The following is a 15,231-nucleotide window of genomic DNA, read 5'->3' as shown; positions in this document are numbered from 1 at the left end:
ACATCAAAGCAATCCTGATTAAAAAAACACCAAAGCTAAACAGAAAATCTGACATTCAAACACAAGACTCAAGAGAAGCATAAAAAGGTAAATATGAAAGAATCATCATGAGATTTAATGGAGTTAAACTGTTTACATTCCTATATGGGAAAATGATAAATGTAACTACTAAGAACTTTATCCTTATTAGGGCAGTTAGAAGGAGTCTACATAGACATTGGGTATGAGTGTATGTTGATTATGTTGGGATGATCTCAAAAAAAAAAAAGAAGAGTTGAGGAGAAGGAAGGGTGAAGTAGAATGGAGAAAATTGCCTCACATAAAAGAATCATGCAAGGAAGAGCTTGTATAAGTAGAGGGGGAAATGGGGTGGTGCTGGACAATGCTTGAACTTCACTCTCATTAGAACTGGTTCAAAGAGGGAAGAAAACAGAAACACACACACACACACACACACACACACACACACTCACTCATTCAGGTAGAAAAATCTATCTTATCCAATTGGGAAATAGAAGGTGAAGGGGATAAGAGGTATAGGGGTAGAAGAGAGATGATAAAAGGGAGGGTGAATTATGGGAGACAGTAGTCAAGTAAAACATTTTTGAGAAGGGACAGGATTAAAAGTGAGAGAGTAGGATAAACAGAAGAAAGTAGAAGGTAAATACACGGTAATCATAACTATGAAGTGAATGGCATGAGCTCACCAATAAAATGGAAGAAGATAGTAAAATGGATTAGAAACCAGAATCCAACAAGAGGTTGTTTACAAGAACAACAGAACAGAAAGACACACACACACACAGACTTAAAACAAAAGGTTGGAGCAGAATCTATTGTGCTTCAGCCAAAGTAAAAAAACAAAAACAAACAAAAAACAAAAAACAAACAAGGGTAGTAATCATGATCTCAGACAAAGCAAAAGCAAAAATAGGCATAGTTAAAAGAGACAATCAGAGAAGCTACTTTTTACTAAAAGTTACCATAGACAATGAAGTAATATAAAAAATTTATAGCAAATTTCTCTAATAAAATGAGGCTTTTGAGTCAAATTTTTATAAATAAGAGTCGTTCTCCAATAGATAAATGGTGAAAGGATATGAATGGGCAGTTTTCAAAAGAAGAAATTAAAGCTATCTTTGGTAATATGAAGAAAATGCTCTAAATAAGTATTGATTAGAGAAATGCAAATTAAAACAACTCTGAAGTACCACCTCCTACTTATCAGGAATGACAAATGCTAGAGGAGATGAATGAAAAATGAGTACACTAATGAACTGTTATGAACAAGGGAACTAATTCAACCATTCTGGAGAAAAATTTGGAACTATACCCAAAGGGCTATACAACTATGTAGACCACTTTCAAAGTGATCAGAGAAAAGAGAAAATGACCTATCTATACAAAAATACTTAAGAGTAGATCTTTGTGTGGTGGCAAAGAATTGCAAATTGAAGCAATGCTTATCAATTGGGGAATGGCTGAACAACTTAAGTGTGATTGTGATGGAGTACTGTGGTGCTGTAAGAAATGCTGAACAGGTGGTTTCCAAAAAAATGTGGCAAGACCTATACAACCAAAGTAAAGTGAGAAGAACTGAGAGATCATTGTGTACAGTAACAGAAATAATGTAATGATGATCAACTGTGAAAAACTTGGCTACTCTGACCAATACAATGATCCAAGACAATTATTTATGATAAAAAAAATGCTATCCATCTCCAGAGAAAGAACAGATGAAACCTGAGTGCAAACTGAAGCGTAATTTTCTTGCTTTATATTTTTGCAATATGATTAATATGGAAATATGTTCTGCATGATTTCACATGCATAATTGATAAAATTTTGTTTTCCTTCTCAGTTGGTAGGGGAGCAGTGGGAGGGAGGGAGGGACAGAGAGAATTTGGAGCTCAATTTTAAAAAAGAATATTAAAAACAATATATTGGAAAGCTATTTAAAAATGGAGAGAATAACTTACCTCAAAAGTTTATTGTGAGGATCAAGATAATATATGTAAAATGCTTTGCAAAACTACCTGCTACATAAAATCAGTCATTTGATAATTCGGATAATTCTAGGAGGCTAACAGTTAATCAATTAAGGTTAAATCTGCTGTGTAAAAATTGGGATCCTGCCATTTAATGGCACACAAATGCTGGTTAATCCTATAGTCCAAGGGTCACCCAGAGCAGGCCAAATCCAGAATGTCACCTGCTTTTTGGCTACCCCCAGCTAAGAATGGTTTTAAAATTTTTAAATAAGAGTTTTATCATCTTTCTTATTTAAAAAAAAAAAAGTGAGTGAGTAGTGAGGAAGTAGGGTCAGTAAGTGTAGAAAAAGATGACTGTAGGCTAAATTACATTATTCATAAAACTGATGTAGGATAAGACAATTTTCCCCATTTGCTGGTAAATCAATGAGAAAGTAGTATAATTATGTTTTTGTTGTTTTAAGTTATCATCTCTCTCAGAATAGGAGCACTTTCTCTGGATTTGTTTACTTGAATTTAGTAAAGCAGTTCTAAATGATAAGCAAATACACAAGAAGCGAATGGAGCAAATATACTGGGAATAACAGGATCAGGCAGTAAAAGTTTATTTTTACCTCTATAAAAATTCAACCCCAAATTTTCTCTAAGAATTATTAAGAGGCTCCTGTGGTAACCAAATCAAAACAGATCAATGGAACAAATTATAAAACTTAAGTATTTTGTCCATAATGAGGCAAATTATTGTCAGGAAGGATGGAATGTTGGGATATATTTTTAAGGAAAAGAACAGCAATTTCAAAGGAATGCCATACCGCTTGTGTGTCCCTTTTTATCGGCTGCAAAAGGTAAGCTTTCATACTGTTAAGAATGACAGTGCTGTTGGGACTTGCTTCCTGAATAAAAGTCTCAACTAAAAGACTTAAGACTAAATGTTTCAAAAAGAATGACTCTTCTGTATCTCACATTTAACTAAAACTTGTCTTGTAATACTAGGACTTGTTAAGGAAGATAACAGAGATAACTGCGTGACGTGGTGACACAGCTTCTGCCATCAAGTCATCACAAATGCATCCCACCTGCTGAGTTTCCCAGGATCACTTATAAATAAATAGCTTCACAAATTTCTTTTCAAATGGTTGTGTCAGGAGCAGGTGAGGAGATAAGCAAATACTAACTGCTCAGTCGTTCAATTTTCTTTGGGGAAAAAGGGATTGCAGAGGGGAGCTCAGCTCTGCTTTGTCTAAGGTCCTCAAAGTTTGTTTATTATTGCTCAAAGCACAGGACAAGGAATGGATGTCTTTGCGGTTTTATTAAAAAAAAAAGTTATCTTTTGTTTTTACACTACCTTCATTTCATAATATAACTTTCATCTTCTCCCATTTTTATTACAAAAAGTAAAGAAGAAAGAGAAAACAAAATCCTCGATATTTTTGATGAGCTTTCCTTTCCCACTAGCTGTCTTGCTGCTTCCAACCAATTAAGAATTTCATGTTCAATGCTGATGCCCAAACTTCTCTATAGAGGGTTCAGGCCAGGATACTGCATTTGTTCACTTGTTTTTCAGTTGTGTCCAACTCTTTGTGATCCCATATGGGCTTTTCTTGGTAAAGATACTGGAGTAGTTGAGGCAAACAAGGTTAAGTGACTTACCCAGGGTCACACAGCTAATATGTATCTGAGGCCATATCTGAATTCAGAAAGATGAGTATTCCTGATTCCAGGCCCAGCATTCTATCTGCTTTGCCACCTAGTTGCCCACCAACAAGGCATGGAGCTAAGTGTTAGGGATACAAAGAAAGGCAAAGCCATGGTCCTTGACTTAAAGGTGCCAATCACCTAAGGTGGGAAACAATATATAATAATACATATAACATACAAGATAAATAGAAAGAATGTAGAAAGGCATTTTGCATCTGAGGGAAATAAGAAAAACATCTTACAAAAAGGGAGCCTGAAAACCTAAGAGATTTTGAGGAAGGAGACCATTCCAGGCATGGGGGAAAGCCATTACAAATGTAAGGATTGTAGGTGAAGAAATGCAAGCTGGCTAGTATAGCTTGATTGTAGAATGCATGTAGGACTGGAAGAAAATGGAAGATGACTGAGAAGGTAGGAAGGAATCATCCACAAAACAGAGGAGTTTCTATTTAATCTGAGAACCAAGAAGGAAGATTACCTGGTCAGAACTGCATTTTAGGAAAATTTCGATAGCAATTAAGTGAAGGATGGATTGGAGAGGAAAGGTCTTGGGGCAGAGAGATCAATGAGATGACTATTGCAATAATCAAGGCAAGAGGTGATGAGGACCTGCATTAACATCCCATTTTTTGTCAGAAGCCTTTCCTAGTGCCTTTGATATCAGTGCCTTCCCTGTAAGTTATCCCCAGTTTATCCTGAATATAGACTGTTTGTTCATGGCTATTTACATGTTGTCTCTGCATTGTTTGAATCTAGTCCTGCACAGGTGGGAAACTGTACCACCTCTCCTCATTGCTTAGAGACCCTTAACCAAAGACTTAGATTATGCTGACCAGAAACCTAATCAGTACCAAAGATTGATGCAAGGAGTTTTCTCACAACTGTATATCTGAAGCAACCCATATGTCTTATCTTAAAACTGGTCCTGTACCTATCAACCAGTTATTGTTTTCATGTTCCTTTGATTGTTTACAAATGCCTGAGGGGAGTGAGACACCTCTTTTTCTGAATTCAGGGAATTATACCTGTTCATTCACATAGGTTATAAGAAAAGAGGGGAAAAAATGCAAGAAACCTTTTTTTCCCCTGTCCTTTCAGCCTTACCAAATTGGAATTACAGAAATAAAGTCAGATAACCCAAGTTTGTAGAACTTCTAAAAACATCTTAGTAGATTTTGGAGATTTGGAGATAAATCATTTTCACTTAACAGAAGCTTATTATATGCGTAAACATTTTAGTAAGTTTTGGGATACCACTGTAGAATTTAAGGAAAAATAAAAATTAAATTCTGTAAAAGTTCCAAGGTAAAACAGAACTTTGATAATTTTTTCCCCTGAAGACTGGTAGCCCTGTTGCTTTAGGGTAATGTAGGAAGGTAGCTAGTTTGAAAGCAGTCCTAGAGAGAAGGGGGTAAAAAAAAAAGAGGTATACAATTTGCATTTGAAAATTTATATGAAACTTAAATAGCTACTTCTTGTTAATCCTTCCTTGACCATGAAAAGAGAAAAAATCGTTCAAATCAAAGAGCCCTTGAGCCCTTCCTACCCCCAATTCAAAGACCCCTGTTACTCTTCCAGCTCCTCCCCTCTGACACCGTAAACCCCTAATCTCTGATCAGATTCCCAAATAAAGGTTCTGGAAAAATACAGGGAAACTTGAGTTACATTCTGGTCTCAAAAATTTATTTTTCCCATTTTTAAAATATCTCATAATTTAAAAAAGACAAGAGAGTTCATTTTTCAAGTTAGACCCTCAAAAAAAATTTTTTAAATATCCCTATATCTGATACAGTTTTAGATAAAGATAGAAGCATCAAGTGGTACATAAAAACTGAAATTCTCTGAAGTTTCAGGTTCGGAGAAGCAAATTTAAGAGATTGTACTAAATTGTACTAAGTCTTGTTACGGGCAGTTTTATGAGAATTATCTCAGGACCTTTACAAGTGATTTGCAACCAAACAAACAGAGAACCCTTCACAGCTGTCCTGAGAATGAAGCCTGTTCCAGAATGTACAAGAGAAGATATCCAGGGACCAGATATTTGGGACTCAAAATGTGATGATAAATATCGATAATCATTTTTATACTGCTTTGCCCTTTGGTGTTTATGTTCATGTTTAAGTTCTCTCAGTTAACTTGGTGACATGTAAATCTCTCTTCTTAAAATTAGTCCATTGTGAGCCCTATAAGTACTTTTGATCTGTAACCTGATTTATGTAATGCTGAACATGAATTTAGGAAAAAACACAGATTATAGATATGTAATCCATGGGGGAGTGGGATGTCTACCACCCCCCATAAATCAAAATGGGGAACTGAGGGGATTAGGACAGCAAATGGTTAATTGTGGGAATTAAGTGAACCACAGTAACTATCTTGTGTCTCAATTCTGGAGCTAGCTTAGTTACTATTCAATTATGGGTCTAGTTCAATTTCTGTCTTATGAGGAAACTTTATTGCATTGTTTGAACCTTGTCCTGCATGGCTGGGAAACTGGACTGCCTCTCCCTGTGGCTTAGAGACCTATAACTAAGGACCTAGGGTTATGCTGACCAGAAACCCAACCAGATCCAAAGATTGAAACAAGTTTTCTCACAATTGTAGATCTGATATGTTTTTCTAAAAACTGGCCCCAATCAGTTACTGTTTCCATGTTCTTTTGATTGTTTACAGATGCACTTGGAAAGTCCCTAATCTTTCCTCCAATTAGAAATCAGATTACCTAATGTTTTATTGTTTGCTTTTAATTAATTGGCCTTATTTGATTAATTGTTCTAATGTATAAAAGTCTGTCTCCCCCTATATTCAGGGTCTAGGTCTAAGCTGAGGAGATCTAGTCCTGGTCTTTTAGGCAACAGGCATACATTGCTTAATAAATCGAAATGCTTGGAACAGCAAACCTTTGTTTTCTTCAGCCATTTCATCTTTCACCTGCCAGATCTTCTCCATTAGATTGCAAGCTCCCTCATGTGCAGGGACTATTTTTTACCTTTCTCTATCTTCAGCATTTAGCATAGGTTCCTGGCACATAGTAAATGCTTAATAAATACCCTTTTTTTGGGGGGTGGGGAGCCAGTTGGGGTTAAGTGACTTGCCCAGGGTCACACGGGTACTAAGTGTATGAGGCCACATTTGAACTCAGTTCCTCTTGACTTCCAGGGCTGGTTCTCTATCCACTGCACTACCTAAATGCCCCAATAGGCTCTTAACTGACTATATTGTGAAGGCAGAAATGACAAGATCTGATAACAGATTGGATATGTGGGGTAAGTGCAAGTTAGGTGTTGATGATGTTACAATTTTATAACTGTTATCAAACTGTTTTGATAATTTTAACATGACTGACTTTCTTTGTAACCCCAATGTATTTTATTTTATGCATTTAAAAATTCTTGTGAGATGAGGTTCACAGGCTTCATCAGATTGCCAAGGGGCCCCATGTCCCCAAAAGGAGTAAGAATCTCTACTTTAGAGGTAGATGCTAAAAAAAAGATGAATTTGGAATTTTCAAAAAGCAATGAAGCAAGTAGGGTCTGTACTTTTGAAGTTATAGGTAAGCATATGCTAATCAGAAAATTTTATACCGACCACATCATAAACACCAACTTTTCCTCTCTTTCATAACACATTCCCTTTTGCCCACTCAAGTTCATCAACATATGAAATACAATTTGGAAATCGAGTAGTTCTGAACAAATTTTTCTAGGAGTGAAAAAGGAAAAAGAGGAGGGACTTTACCGTAATCTCTGGATATTGGAGGCAACGCCAGAAAGACGATATATTCCATCCACAATTCCATATCTCTCAATGAATGCAGTACAGCTCTGAAGAACCTGGGGCACTAAAGAAATTATTTTTTAAAAAATTAAAATAATAGCAAATAGTAATGTAAACTCAAAGTGCCATGGATGAGTTTATCAGTTCTCATATGTAAATCAGTCTATACCAGCAGAGGAGAAATATTTGGATTATGTAGTAATTGTGGTGTACTTCAGTTGGTGGTTATGCTTACTGCCGTTAGGCAAAATGAATAACAAATCCCAGGATAATAAAGATAGGTTGTATTTCATAACATTTATGGTTAGGGAGTGGGTTCCTACATTATTAAGATAGTATTGTTTGTTCAGTCAGGCTCAGGGGCCTTTTGATTGTTAAGTACATCAGGCAAAAAATAAATACAGTTGTTATACTAAATTCTGCACATAGCAAAAAAAAAAAGTATATGTTGAATGCTTATCAGAAAGAAATAGAAAACAAAACACTAGCATACAGTGTAATTAACAATTGCAATAAAGGTTTTGAAACCTTCATCCATTTACACTAATTTTAGTTTTGTTCAAAATGTGTATTAATATATGAAAATATAAGATTGATAATAGAATCTTTGCTAAATATTAAAACCTAAAGTAGTTTATAAAAAGATGTAATTCTTTACTTTTACACTGACTACTAGTTTTCATGATGTTTCTCAGATCAAGAGATTACCTCTTGTTAGGCCTATCAAGTCCTAAACAATATTTTACATGTATATGGTTCTTCACAGTTAATTGAAGACTTTCCTCATAACGATTCTATCAGGTGGATATTCCAAGTGTTGTTACCTTCATTTCAGATGAGAAAACTGAACCTCAGAGATGTTAAGTGACTTGCTGTGGTCACTCAGCTAGTAACTGGTAACATCAGAATTTGACCTCAAGTGTTCTCACTCTAAGTCCAAAGTTCTTTCCACTAATGTATGCTGCCACATCTCCTTGATTTTAAGCATAACTGAACTTGTTATTCCAGTTAGACATAAATGTCTACCTTCTCTGGACTAGAAGCATTTAAGGTAAAAGTCTTTGATTCATATTTGAATTTATAAGAACAGAAAGTAAAGTATAAAACTGGAGCTAAAATTATGGCCCTCGTTACCTCTTGTAGAACTCTGCAGCTCTGCAAATGTATTGGCTGAATCCATTCTTGCTGATCATCTGAATTACTTTTGTGGGGTAACAACCTATCAAATAAACCTGTTTTTTCAACCCTTTGCAGCATGATTAAGAGTTCTGGAATATTTTAGTCTCAATTAATGTCATGCTTGTGAAATCTTGCTCCTCTTCAAGAAGTAAGCTAGAAAGAATTTTGAGGGAATATGGGGATTGGTCACTTCCCTGAGTGCCCCTATTGGGCCCCTATATTGGACCAACATAATAACAACCGTTACATAAGTAACAGAAGATTATTTTGTATTGTAATGTTCTCAGTGAATCTATCTTATCTACCTAGAGAGAGATGTTTCTTAGGGCCATGTCACTGTACATACTTTATATGCCTCACTGTATACAATACTGTAGAGGCCCTTAAAAAATACTTGCTGAATCGAACTAAATCAGTGCCAATTCCCTCTCTATATCTTCTTTATATATTGCTTTCACTCTTTACAGACAATTGGTAAATACAGGTCATTCAGTCAAATTACGAGCCTATGAGCTCAGCATTTACCTTCAAAACCAGAATTCAGAAGGTGTTCCCCCAGGTCACATCCAAATACCCTTTCTTTCAGAATTCCCCGCTGCTTCAGTTTCTGTTTTGTTGGACGAGACTTCATGAATGTTCGTAAGAAAGTGATAAGTTTGCCGTGTTTTTTGGATACTGCAAAAACAACAATAATGAATTCTTAATTGTGATATAAGAGGATGTACTTTACAGAGACCAACCACCAAATTCTATGAATCTACACAGATATTGATTTTTTTTTCCCTGTAAAGAATCTGCAGCAGACTTTAAGGAGAAAAACTAACTTGCTTTAGGAATGACAACATAATGTTATCATTTATAATTGATTGGATCTTGTTTTTAATTAAACAAAAAATATGCTATAGTATACTGTATCATTCCTCATTTTCATCCCTGTTGGCAGAATTTACAAAATTTATGTATAGTTACATAACCTCAGAATAGTAATTATCTTTTCCCAAACCTGTTCCTCTTCCTAGTCCCCCATTTGTTCTAGTGGAATCACAGAATTACCTAGTAATTCATATTCAAAACTTAAGGGCTATGCTTTACTTTTTTCTTTTCTTCTCCTTGACCTTCCACATCAGTTCAATTGAAAAGTCTAGTTAATTCTATTCAGGCAAATCTTGTTCTCATCACCTGCCTGGTCAGCTGCAATATCCACCAGAATTGGATTACAGACCTGGAGATGTTTAATTTGGAAAAGAGTAGACTTGCATAAGGGGGAAATTATGGGCATGCCATCACAGCTGTTCTCATGTATTAGTACTGCCACATGGAGGGGAAACTGGACTAACTATGGCCTTGCTGGGTAGGATGAGGAGAAATGGGTAGAAGTTTGACAGAAGCAGATTTAGGCTTGGTGTAAGGAGATTCCTCCAAACAAGCAGAGCATCCCCAAATGACATGGGATGCCTTGAGAAGTATGGGGTTCCTTCTTTCTTGAGCCCTTTAAGCCTCTGGATGACATTAGCAATGCATAAAGTATTCATTCATTCAAAAAGCATTTATTAAATGCAGAAATGACTAGAAGCACAGAGACCACTTGAGGGTATTATAATTGTCTAGGTAAAAGCTGTTAAGGACACAAATTAGACAAATGACCATGAATGAAAATAAGATGGATGTAAGAGATATGAAGATAACATTGGCAACTGACTGGACATGAGGGAAGAGCTGAGAATTACAGGTGATGAAGTCCTGGTGACTGGAAGGGTAGTGGTACCCTCAACAGAATTGGGGAAATTAAGAAAGGGGAAAGTTTCAGAGAAAAAAAATGATGATTTCTGTTTTGAAACGTTGAATTTAAGACGCCTATGGGGCAGCCAGTTGGAAATATCTAACGGGCAACTGGTGAAGCAGAACTGGAGCACGGGAAAGTAGTGTGCATAGATGGAGGAGTCGTAGGGTCAGACTTACAGCTGCAAGTGAAATTGGAGGTCATCGAGTGGAACTGCATATTTTACAATGGAGGAAACCAAAGTCCAGGGAGAGAAAATGATTTGTCCAAGGTCATACAGGCATTAAGCAGCAGTGCTGAGATTTGAATCCAGGTCCTCTAACCAGAAATCCAGTGTTCTTTCTATTTGTTCCCTCTACATAGAAATGCTAGCTCACTTGGAAAGCGGGTGATAATCGCTAGTGAGGCAGAGATTGGATGAGATGACCTCTGAGGTTTCTTCTCATTGTTAGATTCCACAGCTTCTTCTGTCTCACAGTCTCTGTCCCCTAGTGCCTTCCTTTTGAGATTACATCCAATTTACCCTATGATGTGTGCAGTTATTTACACATTCTCTCCCCCTATTGGATGGGGTCTACAATTAATACATCACATTGGTACCCTGTTAATATTCCTTATGGAATCTGATCATGTTAGAATTGTAGAAGAATAGAAAGAGTGTGGCTCTGGAGTCAGAGGGCTTGAGTTCAAATTCCACTGCTGATAGCTTTTAACTTATACGACCTTGGGCAACGCAGTTGGACAGCACCGGACCTTAGTTTCCTCATTTAGGAGTTGGAATAGATGGTCTCTGAGATCTCTTCAGCTCATGGTCTATGATCTTCTATCAATTCTGTTTACTGCTTCCTAACTTCCTATTGCTGCCGTTTGGAATCTCACCCATCTTTCCTACACCTAGTTCAAGTGTCATCTCCTGATCATCTCAATCAGAAACTGAGTTTTCCTTCTCGAAACTCACATTACACTTCTGGGTTTATCATGATCTCTTTTGTATTATTATTATTTGTATACATAAGTAAGTTCCATTGGGGAAGGGATTGTTTGTGTTATCTATCTTTGTATCTGCCCTAGTGCCTAAGGGCTTTGAACAGAGAAGGGAAATAATTAATGTTTACTGACTTGAACCACAGTATCCTGTGACCACTCAATCAAGTTAGGAAAGTAAATAATCAATCTTTTAAAGTACATTCATGGCTCCTAATATCAAAACAAGTACTTATTAAATGCCTACTGTGTGTCAGGTACTGTGATAAGTTGTTGAGTCATTTCAGTTGTGCTCAACTCTCCATGTTTCCATTTTCGGGGTTTTCTTAGCAGAGATACTGGAGTGCCATTTCCTTCATTTGGGAAACTGAGGAAAAGAGGGTTAAGTGACTTGCCCATGGTCACACAGCTAGTAAGTGTATGAGGCCAAATTTGAACTCATGTCCTCATGACTTCAGGGCTGCCACTCTATCCACTGTGCCACCTAGCTGCCCACTATGATAAGTATTCAGAGTACAAAGATGAAAATGATGGAGTCCTTCATCTACAGTAGCTTACACTCTATAGGGGGAGACAAAATGTACATATATACACAATAAACACAAAGTAACAGGGAATGGGCACTAGTATTGGAGTAAATAATGAAAGGCTCCCTGTAGAAAGTGGTTTTTGAGTCAACAAGCATATATTAAATGCTTACTGTATGCTAGGCACAGTGCTATACACTGAAGATACACATAAAGAGAGTAAAAACAGTATTTGCTCTCAAGTAGCTCATATTCTAATGGGGGAGACAACATGTAAATAATTTCTAAATATATATGTATAATATACACACATACATATATATACATAGACATACGCTGCACACAAAGGAAATTGGAGGTAATCTCAAAAGGAAGGCACTAGAATTTTTTTTTTTTCATTTTCACCACTGGAAGCTTTAATAATATTGAACAAGTTCTATTGTCACTAATATACAAATTGAAGAATATACTTTACAAATTCTAGACTTTTATCTTTGTACCCCCAGTGTATAACACAGTGCCTGGTACATCAAAAGTATTCAATAAATGCTTGTCAATGAATTCATCAAGCAAGTTAGGGCAGTATCCTGTATTCACTGTAAGCTTATCACTGCTGATGGTGTAGTAGAAAGTAAGGGGAAAGTAAGATAGAGACAATGATTTTAAAGGGATTTAATTTTCGTTATGCTACATGTATAGGTATTCTTGTGCACTGTAACTAGCTAACACATCAAAAATTAAATATTGTTTCACTATAAATACTAGAGACAGTCAGAAAGCAAACCATATAATCCAATTCGAAATCCTGCAGTCTTTCATATTAGAATATTACATTATAAAGAAATCTAAAAAGTCTCTCACCCTTATCTGAATAGGGTGGGACTGACATGAAACCTGGCTCTTTCAAACCTAAACCAAAGCACATAAAACCAGTTTTTCTTGAAGTTAAACACTTTAAAATATACTATATAACTAACTTAGTATCTTTATGGTTAATCTTTATAACACCAATAACTAGTGTATAACAATGAGCTGAAAATATAAACTCAATAAAAATGTACTGGACTTTGAAAGGGATGGGTGGAGTACATACAATCAAGGAAGGTTCTCTAGAATTACTGCTAGAGTCTCTTAGAATTACTGCTGAATACTGGATGAAGTTTGCATTTATTTATGAAATTCTGTAAGACACTTATTCTTGAGCATCTTTTCTTCTTTCAATCTATGTTTTTTCCCCAAATATTGAGAACACAACAGTATTCTTCCTCCATTCCTTCACTGCTATTCCCTACCCCTACCCCCCCAAAATACTTTTTACTTCTAGGTCAAAATAATCTTTAAATCTACTATGTACTCTAAGAAGTCAAGATGAGAGAAGCACATATAGTAGATGGCCAGGTTAGGACTATGTCACATTACTTTCATACCCACTGAAGCTGGCTTCTGCATTATGTATGTACTTTTTTTCTGTTGTTTATCTCCAATTTACTCTATATACCTTATATGTACATAGTAGTTTGCATGTTGTCTCCCTCATTAGAATGTAAGCTCCATGGGGGCACAAACTATTTTTGCCTTTGTATCATTAGTGTTTACGCAGTATTCAGCACAGAGTAGGCACTCAGTAAATGCTTGCTGACTGTACATGTTGCCTGTCTTATAAGAATGTAAGCTCCTACAGTCAGAGACTGGGTTTTTTTTTTTGTTTAAATCCCCAGTACTTAGGGGCAGCTACGTGGCGCAGTGGTAGAGCACCTGAAGTCAGGAGGACCTCAGTTCAAATCCGGCCTCAGACATATAACACTTACTAGCTGTGTGACCTTGGGCAAGTCACTTAATCCCAACTGCCTCATTGAAAAAAAAAAAAATCCCCAGTACTTATCAATCTCTATTTACTAGTAAGCACTTAATAAATGCTTGTTGACTGATACACCAATATTAGTGACTGTCTATTCTGTTTACCAGTAATTTTGAGATATCCAGATATTTTTACATTAGAACAAATATAAATATCCATGTTGGCACTAAAAATTGTCATAGCTTCTGGAAATCTTCCCAGCTGGGCATGATGTGAGACCAGGCAGGACTGAAACACAATAAATTTCTCACAATGCATTGATATGAATGCAGGTACCCTGGCACACAACTCTAGGTTTCTTTGATTACAAGTTTGTTTGTTTTTTTTATGTCCTAAGAAAGAACTAGACCAGAACTAAAAGAAAAGTATAATGCTTGTAAAGGTATTAAAGTCTGTCCAATTAAATTCAACCAAGATTCTCTTAAGGGACAACACAAATCTATGTAAATGTAGTGTTTAGCTTTGCTGCCATGACCAGTTAATTCTCATGTTTTGCATACAATAATCTATTTGAAATTCCTTTCTGGGTCCCTTATTTCATGTTTTGAGAAGCTCATAAAAGTTGTTCATAGAAAAAGAATAATATGCATCATTTTATTTCTTAGTTAAATATTTTCTGGGATTTAGGAAATTATTTTTCTTTAAAAAATTATAATTTGTAATTATAAATTATATTAGTTATATATAAATTAGTTATAATTTATAATTATATATATAACATTATATATATATAATTTATAATTATAAATTAGTTATAAATCTTTAGAACACTAAGAAAAGCAATTCATCCATAAACCACAAATCAACTCAATATTTTAAATTCATACCAGAGTGTCACATGAAATTTCTTATATCAGCTTCAAGCTTGCCTTCTTACATGCCCCATGAAATATAACTTTGCAGAATACTAGCTTGTTCAAAGAAACATGAGAACACGTGTATTAACTATAGAGTGAAGGGAAATGTGTAGATTTATTCTGTCAAATGACTATGCTTATTTGTCAAAAGGGAAGGTTGTGTACTAATTTTTTTTAAGGGGATGAGTAATAGTGATGAAAAAAAGAGGGTCAATAAAGCATTAAAAGCACACAGAAAGAACAAAAGGAGTTTCAGAAGACAGAAATGCAACTAACATGTTGTATTACTTGTTTTTTATAAAAAAAAAAGAAAGCTATATATTAGGGAGATTTACAGCTTCACATACATCTTCTTTTTCTATTCTTTGCAAATAGAAATGTTCATGTTAATTACAAGTACAGAATAACAAAAAAAATATTAAAAACAAAAAGAAATGCTATATATCAGGTCAAGAATAAACCACACTAATCTGAAAAACATGCCAAAGTAACAGAATTTCCTTTATAACTATAAACATAATTAAGCAAAACAAATTCACACATTGGCCAAATATGAAAATGCACATCTTATTTTGCACCT

The 15,231-nt window shown here is 35.5% G+C and overlaps 1 protein-coding gene across 7 annotated transcripts in view; it reads right to left on the bottom strand.

Annotated features, from left to right (window-relative positions):
- Positions 1 to 15,231, bottom strand: part of ARHGAP32 (Rho GTPase activating protein 32) — a 245,317-nt gene that overhangs the window by 30,707 nt on the left and 199,379 nt on the right. For all 7 annotated transcript variants that reach the window (XM_027835094.1, XM_027835097.1, XM_027835098.1 and 4 more), the window contains 2 exons: positions 9,171 to 9,320; positions 7,428 to 7,530 (listed from right to left, as the gene is read on the bottom strand). In XM_027835094.1, coding sequence (XP_027690895.1) covers positions 7,428 to 7,530; positions 9,171 to 9,320 — 253 coding nt within the window. The remainder of the gene's footprint in view (positions 1 to 7,427; positions 7,531 to 9,170; positions 9,321 to 15,231) is intronic.

This window comes from Vombatus ursinus, unplaced genomic scaffold (genome assembly GCF_900497805.2).
Source record: "Vombatus ursinus unplaced genomic scaffold, bare-nosed wombat genome assembly UNPS02014813.1, whole genome shotgun sequence".
In the NCBI taxonomy this organism is placed as follows: domain Eukaryota; kingdom Metazoa; phylum Chordata; class Mammalia; order Diprotodontia; family Vombatidae; genus Vombatus; species Vombatus ursinus.
This window is presented reverse-complemented; position numbering and strand designations above follow the sequence as displayed.